The sequence below is a fragment of the Panthera uncia genome, assembly GCF_023721935.1.
Source record: "Panthera uncia isolate 11264 chromosome D3 unlocalized genomic scaffold, Puncia_PCG_1.0 HiC_scaffold_8, whole genome shotgun sequence".
Taxonomy (NCBI): Eukaryota; Metazoa; Chordata; class Mammalia; order Carnivora; family Felidae; genus Panthera; species Panthera uncia.
The window spans coordinates 70,047,182-70,069,397 of record NW_026057586.1 but is presented as its reverse complement, the minus strand read 5'-3'; the positions used below and the strand labels follow the sequence as shown (position 1 = coordinate 70,069,397).

Below are 22,216 nucleotides of genomic sequence, written 5' to 3'. Positions count from 1 at the left end.
AACAAATAAATCAATTCATTGATAAATCAATCAATGAAAGCAACTTTATCAGGAGCCCTATTTGGCCCAGCCTACACACTCACACACTACCTTCTTGCCTTCCCAAGCTTTCTGTCACCGTCCTTCCCCTCCCAGCAGGTGGCCCCTCATAGATGGCATTTCTGGTGCACACCATCAGGCAGCCCCTTCCCCTCTGCACCTCTGCCCTTGACTGGACCTTGACTAGACCATGCAAAGGTGAGCACAGGCTGAGGAGGTCCCCAAGGGCAGGATCCAATGGCGGCTTCCTGACCTGAGTTGGTCACAGCCCTCCACTGCTGTGGGACTTAGGGACCTTTGGTTCCCCCTCTGGGCCTCAAACTCATCACTAATGAAGGGCTCAGGCCCTCAGGAGAGAGGCATTGACCTCTGTGTTGTCTGGAGAATCAACCTCTCCAAGGGCCTGCCTAGCATACTGTTCCTTGTGGAGGTATCTTAAGAATGAAGTCCTTTAAAACAGCAGTGTTCTAAGAATAGCTGCTCATAGATGCTGACTGCTATCCTCATTAATAAATGATTCTGCACCAAAGCCAAATAATTAATTTCAGAGCAATTTATGATATGTGTTGCTAGGCAATTAAAATAAACTTCCGAGGGGGGAAAACTTCAATTTGTTGTTGATTATTTTAGATCAGAAAGATGGAATAGGGGAGAGTGCACTTGGTCAAACTAGCTTAAAAAACGGCAAACACAAGATAGAGTTCACTAGGGACAGTGCCTTAGGCCTGACTCTGCCTGCATGTCCCTTCTGCTGCTAGTAACAGCCCCAGAGACCACTTCTCTGGGAGCTGAGTCTGGTGGGCTTTGCTCTGGAGTGAGCCAGGGGCTACTGTATCCCTGCACATGTGTTTGGAAGAAGTGGCCTGCCTGAAGACCAGGTCGCCTAGAGGACCCCGTGGAGAACGAGGGTCAGGTCCCACCAGGCAGTTCTGAGGATGCTTGGCCTCTTTTCAGCCCTTTTTGTTCACAGAAGTGGCTGGCCCCCAGCTGGCCCATTCGATTGCTTATACCACTTATTGACCAAAAGGCCTTTTGCTTGTTGAGGTCTAAATAACACTTTGACCAACAAATCCCTCAAGACATCCAAAGGGCTGGGATTCCCAGGTGATTAGTATCCATTTGTCTAGTCTTCAATTATTTCTTTTTCAAAAAACTTATTTTAAAAAAAAGCAACAACAAAAATGATTGAAAATACAAGTCTATTGCAGAATGTTCCTCCTTCATGGAAAAAAAAAAGTACAAATTAAAGCAGCTCGGAGGTAGGTAGCTTTTTAAGTATATTAAAATGGCCCAAAATGTATTGAATTATTAACACCAAATGCAAATGAGATGGCAGTGAAGCTGGCATGCTCATTCATTGCTGGTGGCATGGAACAACAGTATGCTCATTCCAGAAAGAGATATTACAGCTCATCAAGGTGCTGTGATGATGTTGCCTTTCTCAACTCAGTAATCCGACTCCCGGGAATTTTCCCTCAGGAAATAATTCAAGAGAAGCAAAGAGCATTCAGTACAAAGACATTCATTGCATCATTATCTATAATAGCATAAATGGGGAAACTCAAATGCACAAAAATCAGACGGTAATTCAAAACATTAGAGTACATCAACTCAGTGGAATATTACACAGCCATTAAAATGATCATTATAAAGATAGACTGTTAGTTATAATGTGGGGTGAAAAAGGCAGAGCATAAAGGCCATATTTAATACGATGCCAATGATGTGAAATACAAGGGTATGTGCAGAGTGGGGAAGAGAAGGTAATGTGCAAAAGTCAAAAACAGTTTTGTGAGGGCGTGAGATTACTGGGGAGTTACTCATATTCCAAATATTCTTTATCTTACTATGGAATCTTTGTCCACAACAACAACAACAACAATTGAGCAAGCTACATTCAGTCAAATGAATTATTTGAAACCCTTTTCCAAGGGGCCAAAGGAGGTACAGAAGAGTCAGCCAGCCGGGAATAGGTGTCCTACCCTGCTTAGGGAGCATGGAGTATGAGGCAATAGGATGGCAGGGAAACAGGATGGGTGGGACCAATGAACAGGAAGTCATGGCAGTGGAACCAAAGCAGTCCCAGCATCACTCAGGCTGCCCCGGGGAGGCCTGCACTTAGGGTTCAGATGCATGGGTCTGAGCACAGAGCTGCAACCTGCTCATCAGGTGACATGAACCAAGTGCAGGAGCCTCTCTGAGCCTCACTTTCCTGATTCTCATCCAGATACAGTGCTCGCTCCCTATTATCGGCTGAATTGTGTCCACCCAACCCAAATTCATATGTGGAAGTTCAAACCCACAGTGCCTCAGAATGTGACTGTATTTGGAGAAAGAGCCTTTAGAGAGGTGACTAAGGTAAAATGAGGTCATATAGGTGGGCCCCTATTCCATATGACTGGTGTTTTTATGCAAAGAGATCAAAGGGCACCTGGGGGGCTCAGTCGGTTAAGCATCTGATTCTTTTTTTTTTTTTTTTGATGTTTATTTATGTTTGAGAGAGACAGAGGGAGAGAGCTTGCTCCACAAGGAAGCGGAGGAGGGGCAGAGAGAGAAGGAGACACAGAATCCGAAGCAGGCTCCAGGCTCTAAGTTGTCAGCACCGAGCTCAACGTGGGCTCGAGCTCATGGAGCGCGAGATCATGACCTGATCCAAAGATGGATGCTCAACCGACTGAGCCACCCATGTGCCCTAAGCATCTGACTCTTGCTCTTGGCTCAAGTCATGATCTTTCAGTTTGTGAGATTGAGCCCTGAGCTGGGCTCTGCACTGACAGCACAGAGCCTCCTCGAGATTCTCTCTCTCCAACCCCCCCGCCCCTCCCTCACTTACTCTCTCTCTCTCAAAAATAAATAAATAAACTTAAAAAGAAAAGAAAGAAAGAAAATTAAAAAGAAAAAAAAGAAGAGGAGATCAGGACACACACAGACATGTGCAGACCGAGGGATGACCATGTGAGGAGACAACTAGAAAGCAACAACATATAAACCAAGGAGAGAGGCCTCAGAAGAAACCAAACCTGCTGACACCTTGATCTCGGACTTCTAGCCTCCAGAGCTGTAAGGAAATACATTTTTGTTGCTTAAGCCAGCCAGTATGTGGTATTTCATGGCAACCGGAACAAAGGAATACACCTCCCTTTGCAGAGCCACAAGGATGACATCACCAGCACGGGGCAGGAACTCAAAAGACATTTGGGAAAAGTGAACCAGGTCTGAGGCAGGGTCTTGGCACCCCGAAAACCACTGCCTCAGACAAGGCCTGTGCTGAAAGACTGGGCCTCAATGTCTATCGGTGAGTTAGTTTAACTGTGAAGTTTAGAATGGCTATGGAGTTCTGCAAGACAGCTTCTGTGATCCTCATGGCAACTGGGATGAGGTTGGGCAGGAGAGACAACACTGTACATAGCTGGCAAAATGAAAGTTTAATAAAGTTAAGGGGTTTTATTCAAAGCCAAAGAGCAAAAACAGACCAGAGAAGGGTCACTAATGCAACATCTTAAACCTCCAAGCTCCACTTTTCCACACTACTAAAAAATAAGGCTCTGACTGATTGATCTTACAACACGAAAGCTTAGAAATTCCATAGCACCAAAGCCACCATAAATCAAGTTAAAAGATAAGCAACACAGAAAATACTTGCAAAATACATAATTGACAAAGGAGAAAGAACCATAACTCAGAATGAGCTCCTACAAATCAGCATAAAACCACAAATATCTAAACAGCAAAATGGCAATAAATATAAATATACAAGTCACAAAATGTGCATGATTGGTCAATAAACAGATAAAAGTAGACTCAATCTCTATCAGTAATAAGAGAAATGCAATGACAACCCACACTGTTGGGACATATAAATTTATGCCCTCTTTTTGGCTGACAATTTGATAGTGTCTGTTGTTATCCATCATGGGTATCCACTGGATATAAATTGGCAATCCTACTGCTAGCAATCTATGCTTTGGAAAAACTTACACACATGCACAAATTTGCATGCACAAGAAGGTCTACTACAGCATTACAGTGAAACTAATAAAATGTAAAGAACCTACTGCCCATCAAGAGAGAGACAATTAGGGGCGCCTGGGTGGCTCAGTCAGTTGAACGTCTGACTTCGGCTCAGGTCATGATCTCACGGTTTATGAGTTCAAGCCCCACATCGGGCTCTGTGCTGACAGCCCAGAGCCTGGAGCCTGCTTCAGATTCGGTGTCTCCTCCTCTCTCTGTCTCTCCCTTCCATGCTCATGCTCTCTGTCTCTCAATAATAAATGTTTAAAAAAGAATTTTTTTTAAAGAGGGAGATGATTAAATACATTATGACACACTTTAGAATTCCATGCAGTTATTTTAAAAATGAGATCGGTCTATATGTACTGACACATAAGGATCTCCAAAATATATCAGTAAGGGAAAAAGCAAGCTGCTTATCAATATGCAAAATACGATCTCATTTATATATATATAACTATATGTGTGTGGGTGTGTGTGTGCTTACATGGCTTTGTAAAAGCATGGGAAAAATCTGGAAAAGTATCACTGGTAACCAATGCGTGTGTATATTCCTTGGGAAGGAGGTACTGAAAGATGACTACGTTGTATGTTATTTATTCTAGAGTCATTTAAATATTTTACAATTTTGTATTTCCTAATGAATGTTATCGCTCAACAAATTAAAATTGGCAAGAATCAACTCCTGCCTGTGTTGAATTCTGAGACCCTACAAAAGACTCTCTAATGGTGGAAGGTCAGGCATGAAGGGAGGTTCATAATGAGTGAGTTTTGGGAGCAGGAGGGTCCAGAAATCACATCAGAGAAGCCACCACATCAGTGCACACAGACCAACCTGGAAGGCAGCAATCAGAGAGGGGCTGGATCATTTGACGCACCCGTGGCACAATCCCCATGAGGCGGAGGAACAGAGCCGCCCATGGTGACGGGCCCTGCAAAGAATGGACACAGATGCAACCAAGTGTGGGAGGCAAAAGGCTCAGGCACCTGTCATTTGGCCAGGTTGCAGGCCTCACCCCACCCTCAGCCACCAGGCTGTTGGTAGGTGCTCTTGCCTACAGACACCAGTGACCTTGAGAGTAGTGGCTATGGCTCAGGGATGAGGCTCAGGAGGGGCCGCCATGTTGATGTCCAGGCATCCACCTGTGCTCACTTCACCAGGGCTGCTCTGGGTTGCATAGTCCAGAGAGGTGTTAGGAAAAATGTCAGAAAAGGAGAGAGGACGTTGTAGGCAAGTAGAGACTGCAGATACAGGGAAGAAGTGACAGATAAGCTGCTGCTCAAAAGAGTCACCCCTGAATGCAGCAGCCCCATGTGATGCCCTCTCTAGTGCCCTTACTGTGGCAGGCATGAGTCACACCAGTGGCCCCTTTTTGAAACACCCTGCTTCCTGCTCCTGTGGCCACACACCCACTGTCCTCCACCCTCCTCTCTCCCTGCTCCCAGGCAAGATTCAGTCCTCACTCCCATGTTCTTCCCACTTCATGCTGGGTGGGGCCCAAATGATGGTGTCCATGCCCACGACTCATTGTCCTGTCTCCCTGTTCATGTTTCCCCATCTGTACCATCACTATGGTCCTCCCCTTCAAGCCCCAGATATCCATGGCTACCTGGATGACACCCACACTCAACCTGTCCCCACTGAGCCCAGTATCTTGCCTCTGCTCCCTCAGGACAACCTTTCCCTCTCCAGAGAATTCTTTCTGCCCCCAGGTACCAGGCTGGAGACTTGAGGGTCAGCTCCTATGTTCTCCCCCTCACCTTGGGCCCCTACATGCAATGCATCCCAAGTCCTGAGGACGTTAACTTCAAAATAGCTTCCAAATTCATACCCTCTTCTCCCCCTCGGGTGAGTAAGCCACCCCCAGCTCACTTTCAAGGTCTCAGATTCTACATTTACCCCTTCTGATCCATCTTTCAAGCTGCCATGGAGACAATTTACTGAAAATACACCATCCACTCTGTCACTTCCCTTCCATGGGTCCTCGATACCCACAGAAGCAAGTTCAAGTTCAAACTCCTTGGCAAACCACAGCCAAACAGGAGGTAAGCCTTGTGGGCCTCAGCACTCCTTACTCCTTAGCTTCACCCCTGCTCCTCCCTCCCTTGCCTTTACTCACCTGGCTGAGATGCCCTGCCTTTCCCTCCCTTGGCTGGCTCCTGTCATCTCTGGATACTGAGTGTGGGCCCCTCCCTAAGGAGCCTTACTTGACAGCTGCCACCCCAGAGAGGGATGGAAAGCTATCTGGAGAGGGTCCTTCCTCAGGGTTCTCCTCACACCTTTGCCCATCACAAGCTGTACTCATCACACTGACTCATAAGGATCTTGTCTGTCCCCCTGCAAATAAATAGTGCCTTGAGGTCCGGGAAGGGGGCATACTCTCTGTATTAGCTTCCTAGGGCCACCACACACTAGGTGGCTTCAAACAACAGAAATTTATTCTCTCACAATTCTGGAGGCTAGAAGTCCACCATCAAGGTGTTGGTAGGGTCATGCTCCCTCTGAAGGTTGTAGGGAAGGATCTCTCCTTGCCTCTTTTAGTTTCTGGTGGCCCGGGGTGTTCTTTGGCCTGTGGAGGCATAAATCCAATCTCTGCTTCCATCTTCACATGGCCTTCCCCTCTGTGTATGTGTCTGAGTCCAAATTTCCCTCTTTTTAGAAGGACATCAGTCATATTGGATTCAGGACCATGCTCGTGACCTCATCTTAACTTGATTACATCTGTGAAGACCCTATTTCCAGTCACATTCACAGGTACTGAAGGGGTAGGTCTTCAATATATCTTTGGGGAGGGGGACACACTATAATCCATAGCCCTTACTTTGGTATCACTATTGCCAAGAACTGTTAATGGATGGCTGAGCCAGTGTGCTCTGGGTCTAGACAGGGGAGGAACAGTCAGATGAAGAAGGCATCTTGAAGTTGGACCTGGAGGAGATGGGAGGGAAGAAGCATGTCCAGGTGGAAGGAGGAAAACTGCATGGGAGAGGAGGGAGAGCTGGGCTGCATGAGAGGCCTTGGCTCTGTGCTTTGTGGTGCAGGGAGCTGGGCCAGTCTGCAGAAGGGCTTTCAGGCTGGGCTGAAGCATCTGCCCTGGTACTGTGGAAGCAGTAGGCAGCCATCAGGAAAGCAGTGACAAGAGCAGAATAAGTGTTCCTGAAAGATTAATCTTCCTGAGGCATAGAGGGGCAAGTCTAAAAGGAGCCCTCCCAATGCAGGGAGTTACCAATAATGAGGAACTAAACCAGGGCAGTGGCAGCGGGGCAAGGAGAGAATCCAGAGAAAATTGGTTGGGAGAATGGACAGGGCATGACCTCAGGCAGCAAGGAGAGGAAGAGGCTGAAGCTTGAAGGGGTTCAGTGGCCAGTGACTGAAAACAGCAGCCCAGGGAGAGCACTGTGCCTGCAGAAGCGGCAATCAGTTTAGCCTCATGAAATACCATTCAATTTAAAAAGCAAGCTCATGGGTACACTCATTAAGTAATCACTGAAGCAGGGCATGTGTGCAAAACAGCTGTAAGAGTCCACACACTTTGTAAATAACTCAAGTTTATGGGAAACAAACACGTCTTTTTATATCAATGCCTGGTACCCTGGCTGTTAGCAGCATGCATTTTGGAAGAAAGGTCTCAAGCCAAGGGAACTAGAAATTCAACTGAATAACTTTTAATTACCTCATCACCTTGGGCAATGGAAATCAATGCAGTCTGCAAAGGGCTACCATGTGCCAGCAGAGGCCAGATGGAGCTGGTTCTTGGGCAGGGGATCCAGGGGCAGAGGGAGCTGTCCACCATGGGGGCATCTCTGGGATCAGTAGAGGTCCTGGGACTTCGGAGGCCCTTTCTGAGAGAGCTACCAGCAACACCCCAGACTTACCAGAGAGGCATTGCTGAGGCACAGCATTAGGAGAGGCTCTTGCCTTGGGGAATAGAATAAAGACCCTTCTCTCCACTCCCCCCACCTTCATGGATGATTCATTCCCTCTCTGGGCCTCAGGCACTTCATATCACCAGAGGATAGCCTCATTGATTTCCAAGGGCTCTTCTACCTTCCAGCTCTGCTTACGGCTGTGGCTACCACCCCTGTTGCCTGATCACAAGCCTCATCCCAGGTGGGGATGAGAAGATCTGGCAAACCCGAAAGGGAAGGACTCAGACACTAACTCCTCCAAGTTGTGATTCTGTACTGCTGATCCTAATCCCTGCTTTTTCTTCTTCCTCTGGCCACCCAGCGATGGGTGCTATCACCTCAGTGTGAGAAGGATGTACTGTGAGCCTGGAGATCAAGGCGACTCTGGGTGTGTTGCTCCCCTTTTCTGTGCCACCAGCTCATCTGTGAGGCCCTCTCCTCATGCTGGAGAGGTGGGTGCCACGGTCAGACCTTGGGCACCTATGATCTAACATCTGAGAATGTCTCCTCATTCACATGATAGGGATGGTAATAGTTTTATTTCACAGGGTTGTTATGAGGATTGAGTTACTACAGAAAAACCTGGCCAGTGTTTGCTGCTAGTACCACAGGGTCTGGGGGACATAAGCAGGACGAGAAGACATGCATTATTGGAGGAACAGCAGCAGCCTCTCCCCACAAGAAAGCATCCCCTGCCACAAGTCCTTTCCTGGAAAGGGTTTCTCTGAACAGAGACCCCTCATGGCCTTTGACATTTAGGCTCCCTTCTTCCTGGAGGGAACACTCCCCTTGTCTCCTTTTGCCCAAGCTCCACTGCTGGTCAGCCAAGGTCCCTGGATGACAGCAGACCCAAGTACAGTCCCCACCTTGGGAACACTACCTCCAGCAGGACCAGGCTACCCCAAAGCAAACTACTGAGTCCTTTAATGGCCCTCACAGTTTCAGTATAAACATCAATGTGTGGGGATTTTTGTCTCAATATGCTCAGATTCTTCTAATAAGTGGTGATGGTAGGCCATGGCAAGAGATTTCAAGGATAACATTGAGCCCCTACAATCCTGTGCTGTTTACATACTAGGCAGCTGTTACTTTCTCTATTTTTCATATGATAAAACCGAGGCTCAGAGAGGCTCAACCACAGGATGTAGTTAGTAAGAGGTAAAATGGGAATTTTGAGGTCGCTCAATCTACAAAGCGAGGCCTTTTTTCACCTCCTTTACACAACACAGCTGTGACCACCATCTCAAACAACAAGATGAACTGTATTCACCAAAATGAAATTTGTTCAATTGCCATATATTCATTACTATATCATGTTCTGTTGCTGTATATATCTTTATTTCCTGCCTTGGCCTTGAGAAATCCAGTCAGAAAAGTTCTGTTCATGTTTTCCATGCACATTTTATAATTTTACATAGATGCTGGCTTGCATGTGATAAAACCAAGTGCAGGACTTCTGAACAGAGACTGTGAGCTGGATCTAGGACTGTGTAGCATCTAGACAACCGTCAAATGTTATCTTCCTCAGTTACAGAGGAGAACTTGAGCCCACCTTAATTATTGAGGAGGTTTTAAGTTGCTCAGATTGTGAATAAAAATAGGTAGCCTGATGGCATTACAGGCAGAGAGCATGCTAAATATATGCATACACACCCCAACTTGATCTAGTTACAGAAAACTTTGGGCCTATAAATGTATTTTCAAAATAAACAACATGAAAAGCTCAAATATATTGTTTTCCCAAAGCAAAAGCAATGGCTCGCTGCTTGGCCAGCCTGCCATTATGCATTTTGGACTTGATATTTTTATGAACGAAGTCAGCAAGGATCTCAAAGTACAGTTATGAGTCAGTCATCCTTCCTGACAACTATTCTCTAAAGAGGTTTACTCATCTGGCCAAAATACAAAGTGTTGACATGGTAGGTAAAAACTTAACTACTGTAAACAAAAATGCTTTTGGGTGGGAAAAAAGTGGTGAAGAATAATGTAAATCAAGTACATGATAGACATGCAGTTATTATACTTTCTCCGGTATGACTTTTCCTCTCTTCAGAACACTGGCCAGAGATAAATGGTACCCGGTACCGAATGGTACCCAGTAATGCTACCACGTCCTTGGCATACATTTCCATCAGCACTGCAGCACCATTGCAGCTCACACTGACTCTAAAACCAGCACATCATCTCATACATCTTCTCTACCTCTCCTTCATTTCATCAGCACCATCATCAGGCATCCGATGATCCAAGGAAGTTGCCCACCAGAGTCATTTCTGATGCACATAGCTTAGGCTAGACAGTCAAAACAAAACAAAGACCCCAGCCCTCCAGCATGAGCCTGTTGAGATTCAGAGGCTTCATTTACAGCCACCTGGTTACAATAAGCACTTTACAAGGCTTGGCATCTAGACTTCTTCAGGGCCCTGGAGGACAGTCCCTCCAACTCCACCCCTCCTTCCTTCCACCCCTTCACCTCCCCAACACACCAAAAGTCCTTTGTCGAGGCAGTAGAGCCCCCCAACAGCCCACCCATCAGGTTCTAGGAGTCAAGAGGTCTATCTGTCTGACCTTGCCAGGTGATGGAGATGGGAACCGAATGCTGGTGGGATCGAAGGCAGAGGTGACCCATCAAGTTTAAACACATCTCCCCCTTCAGTGGATGGCTCAAGGCAGGAGGGGGGGCAGCTTTAAGGGCCGAGGAAGCTCAAGGCTCCAGGCTGGGTAGTTGCCCAGCCTGACCCCAAACTGCTTACTCAGAGGCACAGGCTGGCTGGAGAAGGGCTTTTCCTGTGACAGGCACCACTGGAGTTTAAAATCCCCTTTGCGTGCTGGGAACACACACACACACACACACACACACACACACAAACACATACACACACACACAGTAGCAGGAAGTGCCTGCCCAGTATCCACTCCAAAGCTCTTCTGCCTGAGTCCAGCTCACTTACAACAGCCAGGTGCACTGAAGTGACCCTTGCCCTTGAAGCTCTGGTAATGGCAGCTCAGGTGCCTAAGGAGACTGGAGGAAGGCAGGGAAAGGGCTTTACCTCTTGATTGAAGCCCCTGGGGAAGGCTCAAGCCTACCTTCCCTGCTAAAAGATGGCTGGCCTCTGTGTGGGCTATATTCCAGTGGCTGGTCTACACGGGGCCAATCCCCTGCACTGAAAGGGGAGAGTATCATCCCTGTGACACCAACCTGGGCAAACATCCCTTCTCAGTATCATATAGTGGGCTGCACCCAGGGTGGTGAAGGGGACATGCTTAGTGACTGCCCTTAGACTTCTAGCTAAACGCTTTGTCCCCTGGCTTGTGAGGGCAGAGGGGCCTGCCCTCTATCCCAGGACTGAGTAAGTGCCAGGGCAGAGATCTGATCCCTCAGTCCTGTAGGCTGCTCAAGATGAGGGCTAGAAGAAATTTACAATAGGTAAGGAAAATTTAAAAGCCCAAGAGATCCCATGCCTCAAGGACCCGCCTGCCCCATGCTTGCTCCGCTCGCCCCAACTCACCCCAGGAAGGGGCTCCCGGGTGTGGAGGTGGGTCTGGCCCCGAGGCTGTGGGGGCTCTTGCAGCTGCCGCCGCCGCCGCCGCCTTCCCGCCGCCGCGCTCTCAGTCCATCTCGGTGCAGTGCCGGCTGCCACCGCCGCGCCAAGCCCGGGAGAAGGACGGCGGTCCCCGGATTGGGTGTGTGCTACCCGGCGGCCCCGGGCCCGCCTCCCCGCCGCGGCCGCCCCTTCAGCACCGCGGATAGCGGCCAGCCCAAGCGCTCTGAGTGCAGCCCAGCCAAGAGGTGCCCTGCGCCCGGCTCCGTACGCCCGCCAGTCAGCCTGAGCGCGGCAGGGGCGCGGCGAGCCGCGTCTTCATTCCTCCAGCCTCCTTCCCACCCGCCTGAGGTGGCCGCGTCTCCCTCAGGGCCCCGCTCCAAGAGCGAAGGCGCCGCGAGGCCACCAGACAGTCCGCGGAGGACGGGACGCGCCTCCTCCAGCCCGGTCTGGGGCAGGGACTAGCGCTCTCCTCCTGCTCAGCGGGCTAGACAAAGGCGAGCTCTCGGTGTCTGGATGCCAACGGGCGGCGGAAAGCTCAGCTCAGCCTCTTAAAATGCGGGAGCATGGCCCGGAACCCGACCCGACCCTAAGGGCGCTATCGCGGCTCAATCGAGGCCAAAGAAGGCTGACCCTTCGCCTGAGTCCAGTGGGGGAGGAGCCCTTGGCTCAAGCCCTCATTTCTCCACTGTCATATGCCCCGAGGTTGTAAGGAGTTAACCAGTTAGAGTGTCTTGGGAACTAGGGGAGGGTGAGCCGTTGGGGTTCCATCCCCATCTGGAATCCAATTCCCTCCTCCACATCCTTGGTGCCAGAGCGTCAATCAACCAACAGATGGGACTGCTGGAGCCTGGTGACATCACGCAGAACGCTTCCACGTTTTTCATTTCTGTTCAAATCCCTCCTACTCCTCCTTGCCCCCTGCCAGGAAAGTTCCCAACTGAGAGCAGGGGCCCTAGTTCTGAGAGCCTCTGCCACAGATCAGAAACATGACCTGGGCCACCCTTACCTCTGCCCTCAGTGAGCCTCAGCTTCTCCTCTTGGCTTGTGGGGGTGGAGCAACCTTTGGTTCCAAGTCTGAGATAACTCAGCTTGTCTATCTGGCCAGGAAGAAAGAATCCACAGCGTGGACAGCCACCCCCAGCCCTGTCCACTTCATGGCCCCTCTCAGGCCTTTATAGAGTACAAGGTGAGGGGGCCCTTCTTTCCAATCAGTGAAACTGGCAACTCTTATCTAATTCTTTCTAAAGCAACCACAACTTTTATGCCTCATTAATTCAAATCCAAAGACATATTCATTTTTGCCATTTGGTTGAGTCCCCAGTTTAAAGGGGAAAACCAATGAAATGAGTTCAAGTCGAGGTTAATAAATGCTATCCAAGTAGGCATGAGGCACTCTGCTCAAACATTCACAGATCAAGGCTGCTACACAAAGAGCCCAGAGCTGAAACCTTCAGGAAGAGCACAGCAGGAACAGGACTGAACATTTGCCATCCAGGAAATGTGGCAAGGGGCTGGGGAGAGTCAGGTGGGGGAAAGAGGGGCAGGGACTCCTTTAGTTTCCACATCAAGGAAGAATCACAATCCACATGTGGTGCCTTAAAAAAGAAACAAAACCACTACCTGTACCTTTTAACATCTTTTTTTTCCTCCTTTGAAAATTACTTCCAAGAGGGTTTTTTTGTTTTTTTTGTTGTTGTTGTTTTTTGTTTTTTGTTTTTTTTTTTTTTTTTTTTTTTTTTTTTTGTAGCATACCATCAAAATCCAAAGACAAGAAACAAGTCAGGTTCCAGGGCACAGGTTATGTGGGCTTTCTGCTGCACTGGTCACAGGCATCAGATGGGGGAATGGGGTGCCCATCTACCTCCCAAACATCCAACATTTGCCCAGTGGACATGTTGACTAATAGGAGGAAAATCTCAAGTCTTTCTTTGTTCATTTCCTCATTTGGAATTTAATTTCTTGAGAATTTTGTGACAAAGGACTCCTTCAATTTAACTCTTTTAATTGTTTAACTTATGGCACATTCAGCAATCACCAGCATGTCTGCATCCTTACGTTCCAGGAGATCAGAGAGGGACCCAGTGAAGCCCATTTCCACGGACACACATACCACTAGCACAAAACCTACAATTTCTACTGACACAAGAGGCTCACAGATACACTGAAGACCATGGAACATTCACGATTTGGAGCAACAGAAACAATCTAAGCCACACAACAAGATTTTAAATTTCAGTTCAGTTATTCAGTTATTCTCTAGGTTCTGGAAAAGCCAAAAAACTGGAATACATTCCAATGATTCTTAACCACAAAGGCAGGAAGACACATCTGCCCAAGGCCCCATTCCTCCCTCTGCCTCAGGGCTCAAACCCTGCTCTTTGACCTCACTACAAAATCTCTTCTTTGTGGGCAGACTATGCCTGCCACTCCTGCTGACAACTACCAGTGTGGCTGGTAAATCCCAAACAAATCCATTCTTCCCAGCCCAGCTATACTTTGCTCCCTCTGCTATGCCCTGAAAACATGAGCATGTCCTTGGATTGTCCCCTCCTCCTCCCTTACAACCAGCCTGTCTCAGGTTTCACCAGTGCTTTCTCAGCCCACTCTTTCCTTCTCACCCAACTAGGGACCTGGACTTAGCCTTCTTCCTCTCCCTTGTCCACCATAGCCACCTCTTCCCTGTCCCCTCTCTTAACCTCCTCTCTGGCCATATGACTCTTCTTAAGATACCTAGGACAGGTACCTGTCTCTACCTCTGTTACAAGCCTAAAATGCTACCATCCCACTACTAACCATGCAAGGTTCAACTTCCAAGCCTAACCCTCTGGATCCTAGGCAGACATACCTTTTGTATTCCATTTCCCAGGCCGCCCTAGTGACAGTTCTGCTCCCTGGCCATGATGTCTCAGGTCTTTGCCTCATGACCCTGACCATCCCTTGCCAACTCTGAGAATCTGCTCCACTATCCCTTACCTGACATCCAAGTTCCTATCCACCCACTGGAGCTCCAAAGCTCTCCAGAAGTGCTCCCAAGTGCTGCTGTGGCCAATGCTGGGACTGGTGCTGGCAGTGCTTAGCATCCTGAGGCATGGCTCCTCATCTTGGCCTCCAGTTACACTTCCTTGAGTTTTTAGAGTACTCCCTGCCAGTACCATGCAGTACCAGACACTTAATCATTCCAACCATCTATATGACTACCTACCTGTCCCATGCCCAGGCATCTTACCTCTCCGGAAAGTCAATAAGAGTTCTTGCCTTCTGTTTTTATGGCGGCCTGTCGCTTCCTAGCAAAGTGTTCATAGCACTATTGAGAGGTCCTCAATAGTTCTTGAATGAGCAAACTCAGCATGGGTAATACCAAGAAAAGGATAATTTTAAATCTAGTTTTGAATTTTATCTAATTCATATTTTCTTTGTCTTTCCTCACTCCCAGGCCACATCCTGCCAAGCTGAGCTTGGGATGGCAGGCAGGGGAGAAAGAGGCTCTAGGTTGCCAGAGAATCACAGAACAAGTTCCTTGCCAGTGGGTGATAAAGACAAGACTGATAAGGCATTCTGTGGTATGTTATTGCATAGCTGTATTTGGGACTCTTCAAGTAACTCTGTAAACCAAATGACAGGGCAAATTGGAGCTCACTGACAGGCTGGGGAACAGATATTCTCACCATAGCAATACCTGAAAAACATAGCTGTTGCCAGTGACTGCTCCATAGGAGTGGTGAGGGGCTGGACAAACAACAATTCATTTTCTGAAGAGTGGAAACTGTATTCACTGCTTCTATCAAAGTAGTAACTGACAGTACTCTAGGAACAAAGCAAACTGGCAACCAGCTATAAAAAAGCATCAGATGTGAAATCAGGCCAGGGACAGACTCCTAGCTCTGCCATACACTAGCTAGGAAACCTAGGGCAAGTCAGTTTTGCACGTTGGGCTTCAGTTTCCTTGTCTGTAGTAAGAAGGCATTGGATTAACTAATTCTGGCAGTCTCTTTTACCTCTAAAAATTCAATAGGTCTTCAGAAATAAACCCTTATATGTATAGTCAAAGGTTTTTTTTGCTTTGTTTTGTTTTTTTTTAGTCAGAGCCTTTTTGTCAAGGGTGCCAAGACCATGCAGTGGAGAAAGGACAGTCTTTTCAACAAATAGTGCTGGGAAAACTGCATGTCCACATGCAAAAGAATGAAATTGAACCGCACCTAACACTATGTACAAAAATTAACTCAAATGAATCAAAGACCTAAATGTAAGATCTAACAGTAAGACTCTTAGAAGAAAATATAGGACAAAAACTTCAAAACATTAGATTTGGCAATGACTTCTTAGATATGACACCAAAGGCACAGGAAGCAGAAGAAAAAATAAACAAATTTAAAAACTTCTGTGCATCTAAGGATACTATCAACCGAGTAAAAAGCCAATCCACAGAATGGGAGAAAATATTTGCAAATTCTATCTGATATAGGGTTAATAACCAGAATATATAAAGAACTCCTAAAACTGAGCAACAAAAACCCCACCTGATTCAAAAATGGGCAAAGGACTTGAATAGACGTTTCTCCAAAGAAGATATACAAATGGGCAATAAACACATGAAAAGATGCTCAACATCACCAGTCATTAGAGGAATGCAAATCTAAAACCACAATGAGATATCACCTCACATCTATTAGAATGGCTAATATTAAAAAAAGACAAAACAGGGGTGCCTGGGTGGCTCAGCCGGTTAAGCGTCCGACTTCTGCTCAGGTCACAATGTCATGGTTTGTAGGTTCGAGCCCTGCATCCAGCTCTGCACTGACAGCTCAGAGCCTGGAGCCTGCTTCGGATTCTGTGTCTCCCTCTCTCTCTGTCCCTTCCCTGCTTGTGTTCTCTCTCTCTCAAAAATAAAAAAAAAAAACATTGAAAAAACAAAACAACAAGTATTGGTGAGGATGTGGAGAAATTGGGAACCACGTGCACTGTTAGTGGGAATATAAAATGGTGCAGATTATGGAAAACAGCATCATGGGTTCCTCAAAAAATTAAAAATAGAATTATCATATGGTCAAGGAATCCTACATCTGAGTACATACCCAAAAGAACTGAAAGCAGGGTTTTAAAAAGCTATTTCTACACCCATGTTCATTCATAGCAGCATTATTTATAATAGCCAAAAGATGGAAGCAACCCAAGTCTCCACTGATAGATGAAAGAAATAAAATGTGATATATACATATAGCATAATATTATTCAGCCTTGAAAAGGAAGGAAATTCTGACACATGCTACAACATGAATGAAACTTGAAGATGTTATGCTAAGTGAAATAAGCCAGTAACAAAAAGAAAAATACTTTACGATTCCACTTATATGACATATCCAGAGTAGTGAAATTCATAGATACAGAAAGTAGAATGTTGCCACGGGGGGGGGGGGGGGGGGGGCTGAGATGGGGGGCGGACAGATTTATTGTTTCTTGGGTATAGCATTTCAGTTTTGCAAGATAAGAGTTCTGAAACAAATGGCAGTGATGGTTGAACAATATGACTATTTAATACCAATGAACTGCACACTTAAAAATGGTTAAAACTGAGGCACCTGGGTGGCTCAGTTGGTTAAGCATTTGACTCTTTGATTTCGGCTGAGGTTATGATCTCACAGTCGTGAGATGAAGCCCCGTGTTGGACTCTGTGGTGAGCATGGAAACTGCTTAAGATTCTCCTCTCTCTCTCCCTCTGCCCCTCCCCTCCTTGCACTCTCTCTCAGAAAAAAAAAAAAAAAAGGTTAAAATTTCAGGGGTGCATGGGTGGTCCAGTCAGTGGAGCATCCAACTCTTGATCTCAGAGTCATGTGTTCAAGCCCCATGTTGGGTGTGAAGCTTACTTTAAAAAATGTTTGGGGCGCCTGAGTGGCTCAGTTGGTTGAGCGTCTGACTTCAGCTCAGGTCATGATCTCACGGTTTGTGGGTTCGAGCCCCACATCAGACTCTGTGCTGACAGCTCAGAGCCTGGAGTCTGCTTTGGATTCTGTGTCTCCCTCTCTCTATGCCCCTTCCCACTTGTGCTCTGCCTGTGTCTCTCTCTCTCTCTCAAAAATAAACATTAAAAAAAATTAAAAATAAATAAAAAATAAAAAAATAAAAAATGTTAAAATTTCAAATATGTGACATATTATAATAATATTATTAATATTAAAAAAATCTTATCTGAAGTATATATATTTATAGTGTGGAAGAGAATTTTTTAAAACATTGAGTATTTAGTTAAGCTTAATATTAGTTATTTCCCCTGTAAATACATTTTTAATGTTTAAAACAAATAAATTCAACCCTGAATACCATCCTTGTAGTTTTGACTGACCAAGAGGCTCTCAGTTAGGTGGATCCAAGCCCAAGAAATCAGATTTCCCTCAGCAGTTGCCAAGCAGCCACATCTACATATACTGGGGGCTCTGTGTCTTCATAGAGTCTGGTAAACTCTCAAAGACTTAATGTTCTCCCTGCATGAAGCCCACGGACAGTTAGGGAAACCTAAGAAAATATTACCAAAGAGAAATGTAAACCTTCAAATATGCAGATGGCTGAAATGTCAAGAGCCAGTAAGAAGAGCCACTTGGCATATCTAGTGTGTCCTAAGCAGCTTGATTGGCAAGAAGGTAACTTCAGAAAAACTATGATTAATAATTTTTAAAAAAATACAAAATGGATACATAGATGTAGCATTTCAACAGAACTGGAAATCTATAAAAGTAATCAGATAGACATTCCAGAATTTAAAAATACAATATCTGAAATTAAGAATTCATTGCATTGGCTTCACAACAGAATGGGTAAAGTAGAAAGCAGGATTAATGAACTCAAAGTCTGGTTATTTATAAATATCCAGAGAGAAAAAAAGATGGAAAAGACAGAACAGAACATAAAGGTCACATGGGCAATCATCAAAAGGTCTAACATACGTGTAATCTGAGTCCCACAGAGAGACAGATAGAGAATAAGTCAGAAGCAGTCATGGAGTGGTGCCTCCTTGGTGGCTCAGTGGGTTAAGCAACCAAGTTGATCTCAGCTCAGGTCTTGGTCTCAGGGTTATGAGTTCAAGCCCCATGTTGGGGTCCATGCTGTGAGTGGAGCCTACTAAAGAAGAGAAAAGAAAAGAAGAGAAGAGAAAAGAAAAGAAAAGAAAAAGCAGCCAAAAGAAAAGAAAAAGCAGTCATGGAAGAAATAATAACCATGAATTTTCCCAAATCTGGTTAGTCCACAGATTCAAGATGCTCAGTGAGCCCTAAGAAGGAGAACTATAAGTCAAACCCTATTTAGGCACATTACTAGCCAGTCCTAAAAATCAACAGAGGGGAAAAAAATAAACTTAAAAGCAGCTGGAGAAAAAAGAGATACATTATTTCAAAGGAGCAATAAGACTGTTGTCTTTTCAATATAAAATAGAGAAGAAAGAAGACAATGGGATCTTTAAAGCTTAAAAAAGGAGGGAAAGAAGGAAGGGAGGGAGGAAAGGTAGGAGGATGGACTGCTAATCTAGAATTCTATACCCAGGGAAAAGATCCTTCAAAAATTAAGGTGAAAAAGAGATATTTTAAGGCAAAATAAAAAACAAGAAGCAAAGAGTTGCACTGCTAGTAGACATGCATCACAAGAAATATTAAAGTTCTTTGCACAGAAGGAAAATGGTCCCAGACATAAGAAAAGTAATGCAGAAAGGGATAAGGAACATCAGAATTGGGGGGCACCTCGGTTGCTCAGTCAGTTGAGCATCCGATTTTGGGTCAGGTCATGGTCTCATGGTTCGTGAGTTAAAGCCCCACGTCAGGCTCTGAGTTGACAGCTTGGAGCCTGGAGCCGGCTTCAGAGTCTGTGTCTCCCTCTCTCTCTGCTCCTCCCCTGCTTACACCCACACACACTGTCTCTCAAAAATAAACAAACATTTAAAAAATAAAAATAAAATAAAAGAACATCAGAATTGTTTTTTTTTAATTTTTTAAAGAAATATTTGTTTATTTTTGAGAGCAAGACACAGAGCATGAGTGAGGGAGGGGCAGAGAAAGAGGGAGACACAGAATCTGAAGCAGGCTCCAGGCTCTGAGCTGTCAGCACAGATCCTGATGTGGACCTTGAACTCACAAACCATGAGATCACAACCTGAGCTGAAGTTGGACACTTAACCAACTGAGCCACACAGGCGCCCCCAGAATTGACTTTTTAAATGTAGCTAAATATAAGTAAATATTGCTTAAAATAACAACAATTATAGTGATCTGTGGAATTTATAACATACAAGTGAATGCATATAAAAACAAAAAGAAGAACAAGAAGAGATAAATGGAATTTAACTTGTGAAGTTCTTAAATTGGGAAGTGGTAAAATTACTAATTTAAAGTAGACTCTGATATATCAAAGATTCACATTATAGCCTCTTTTATTAAAAGAATAAGAGAAAGGGGGCATTAGGCATCCAACTCCTGATTTGGGTTCAGGTCATTATATCATGGTCATGAGATTGAGCCCAGCATTGAGCTCCAAGTTGGGCATGGAGCCTGCTTAAGATTCTCTCTCCCTCGGGGTACCTGGGTGGCTCAGTCGGTTGAGCGTCTGACTTTGGCTCAGGTCATGATCTCACAGTTCATGGGTTTGAGCCCCATATTGGGCTCCGTGCTGACAGTGTGGAGCCTGCTTGGGATTCTCTCTCTCTCTCTCTCTCTCTCTCTCTCTCTCTCTCTCTCTGCCTCTCCCCCCTCAAAGTAAATAAACTTAAAAAAAAAAAAGATTCTCTCTCCCTCTCCCTCTGCTCCTCTCCTGTTCACACTCTCATAAATAAATAAATAAATAAATAAATAAATAAATAAATAGAAGGTATAACTAAGAATGGAGAAGAGAATAAAATCACCAAAAAATGCTTGATTAATAATAAACAATGAAAGAGAAGGAACATTAATGTTGTAGCATATATCGGAATTTCCTTTCTTTTCATGGCTGAATAAAATTCCATTGTATGGATAGATCACATTTTGTGTACCCAATTATTGTCAACGGACACTTGGGCTACTTCCACCTTTCAGCTATTGTGAATAATGCTTCTAAGAATATGAATATTTGTACAACCCAAATCACATTTTAAATCAACCTTTTAGCTGAAACACAACCTTAATCACTTGTACTTTCAGTGTTCAGACAATGTAGTAGACAGTATGAAGCAGAGAACCTGAAGTCAGATAGACCTGGATTCAAAGTCAGTCTCCGCCACTTGCTGAGTGACTGTAACAAGTTTCTTGGAGAGTTACACATAATGTATGTGAAAATGCCAGGCACACAGCAGGCACACATGGTAGCAATTATTCATGTTATGCTCATGAGGTCAGAGCACCCTTCTGATGTCAGGTGGGTTGGGGAATGTCCCAGACTCTGGGTCCTCAAAGTACTGATAGAGAAGATGCCTGAGGCTTATGATTTTCATATTGTTTGTTTTTTCCCCAACAGGCAAAAAGACAAAACAAAACTTCTAACAGCTGCCAATCAACTTTTATCCTATAAAACATGTTGTCAACCAATGAGAATTTGCCAAAGTGTACTTTACATTGTGCTTAAAAATATTGTTTCTCTTCATCTGACTTTAACTGCCATGTGCCGGTGGCAAACCCAGATTATGAATGATTCATGCACAGACACAATGACTAATTAAACCCAATAGAGACTATTCATTAAAAAATAGAAATGCAAACTTTTACCCAAGGGTTTGCAAGTAAATGTCTGCAGGAAGCATTTGAGGAAGGTTTATAACCTCAGCTTCTTCAGTAAACAACACTGCAGATGGTGGATGAAAAGAATACTTGCATGCATAAACAATTTCTTATCATGCAAACCATGGTGACCGAAGTTTTTGTATACAGTTCCTAAATACTTAGGAGCTGTTTTGTTAAATGCTTATGTATACAGTTCCTAAATACTTAGGAGCTGTTTTGTTAAATGCTTATGGATGTTTTAATCATGAGCCTTTTGACTTTATTTCTATATTTTGGTGATGTCTATCTATGTACCCATTGATTAGGGGATAGGGTAGGCGGCTAGCTGGTATCTTAATAAAACTATTTACTGCAAAGGCTCATGAAATCCCCACTGGCCTGGACCCAGCCCTGGGACATCACTGTGACCCTCTCAGTCTTGCTGCTCTCTGCTAGCTAAGGCATCTGCCAGGCCACACTTTGTTTTTCTCTATCCACAAAGTGAAATTATGATTGACAACATATTTCACAAGACTGTGGCACAGATATGGTAAAGAGATAGGACTGTTAATATCTGGGAACCTGGAAAAGGGCAGTGTTTGAAACGGGGATCATGTTGCTCTTGACTGTCAAAGACCTTCCAAGCAATGGAACTTAAAAACCAATGAAACAGATCCTATTCCCCCTGGTTTCAGGGCAGCCATATGATACAATGAGGCAAATACAGAGATAATAGAAGAAACATCCCTTAACTGATTTTTAAATTGTTGATCCAAGAGCTTATCAGTCTTGAAATGACCCTTAACCACATTTGCCAGTGGATCCTTAGCAAGTTACCACATCTCAAACAATTTAACATATAAAGTATTCCCCCACCTTTCTTTCTCTCTTCTCTTCCTCCCTTCCGCTCCCCCTCCCTCCCTCTGTCTCTCAAATACAGTTTGCTACATCCCTTAGGGGTTGTTGTTTGCATGTCTTAAGAGTCTTGCTGAAAGATTTCCTGAG

The 22,216-nt window shown here is 45.2% G+C and overlaps 1 protein-coding gene across 2 annotated transcripts in view; it reads right to left on the bottom strand.

The window, feature by feature from the left end:
• OSBP2 (oxysterol binding protein 2) overlaps positions 1 to 22,216 on the bottom strand; it is a 177,823-nt gene that overhangs the window by 76,428 nt on the left and 79,179 nt on the right. Inside the window, exon 2 of one of the 2 annotated variants that reach the window (XM_049619009.1) lies at positions 4,886 to 4,982. The exons of the other annotated variant lie outside the window; for it this stretch is intronic. Within the exon in view, the coding sequence (XP_049474966.1) occupies positions 4,886 to 4,946 (61 nt within the window). The 5' untranslated portion in view covers positions 4,947 to 4,982. The remainder of the gene's footprint in view (positions 1 to 4,885; positions 4,983 to 22,216) is intronic. 2 annotated transcript variants of the gene reach the window in all.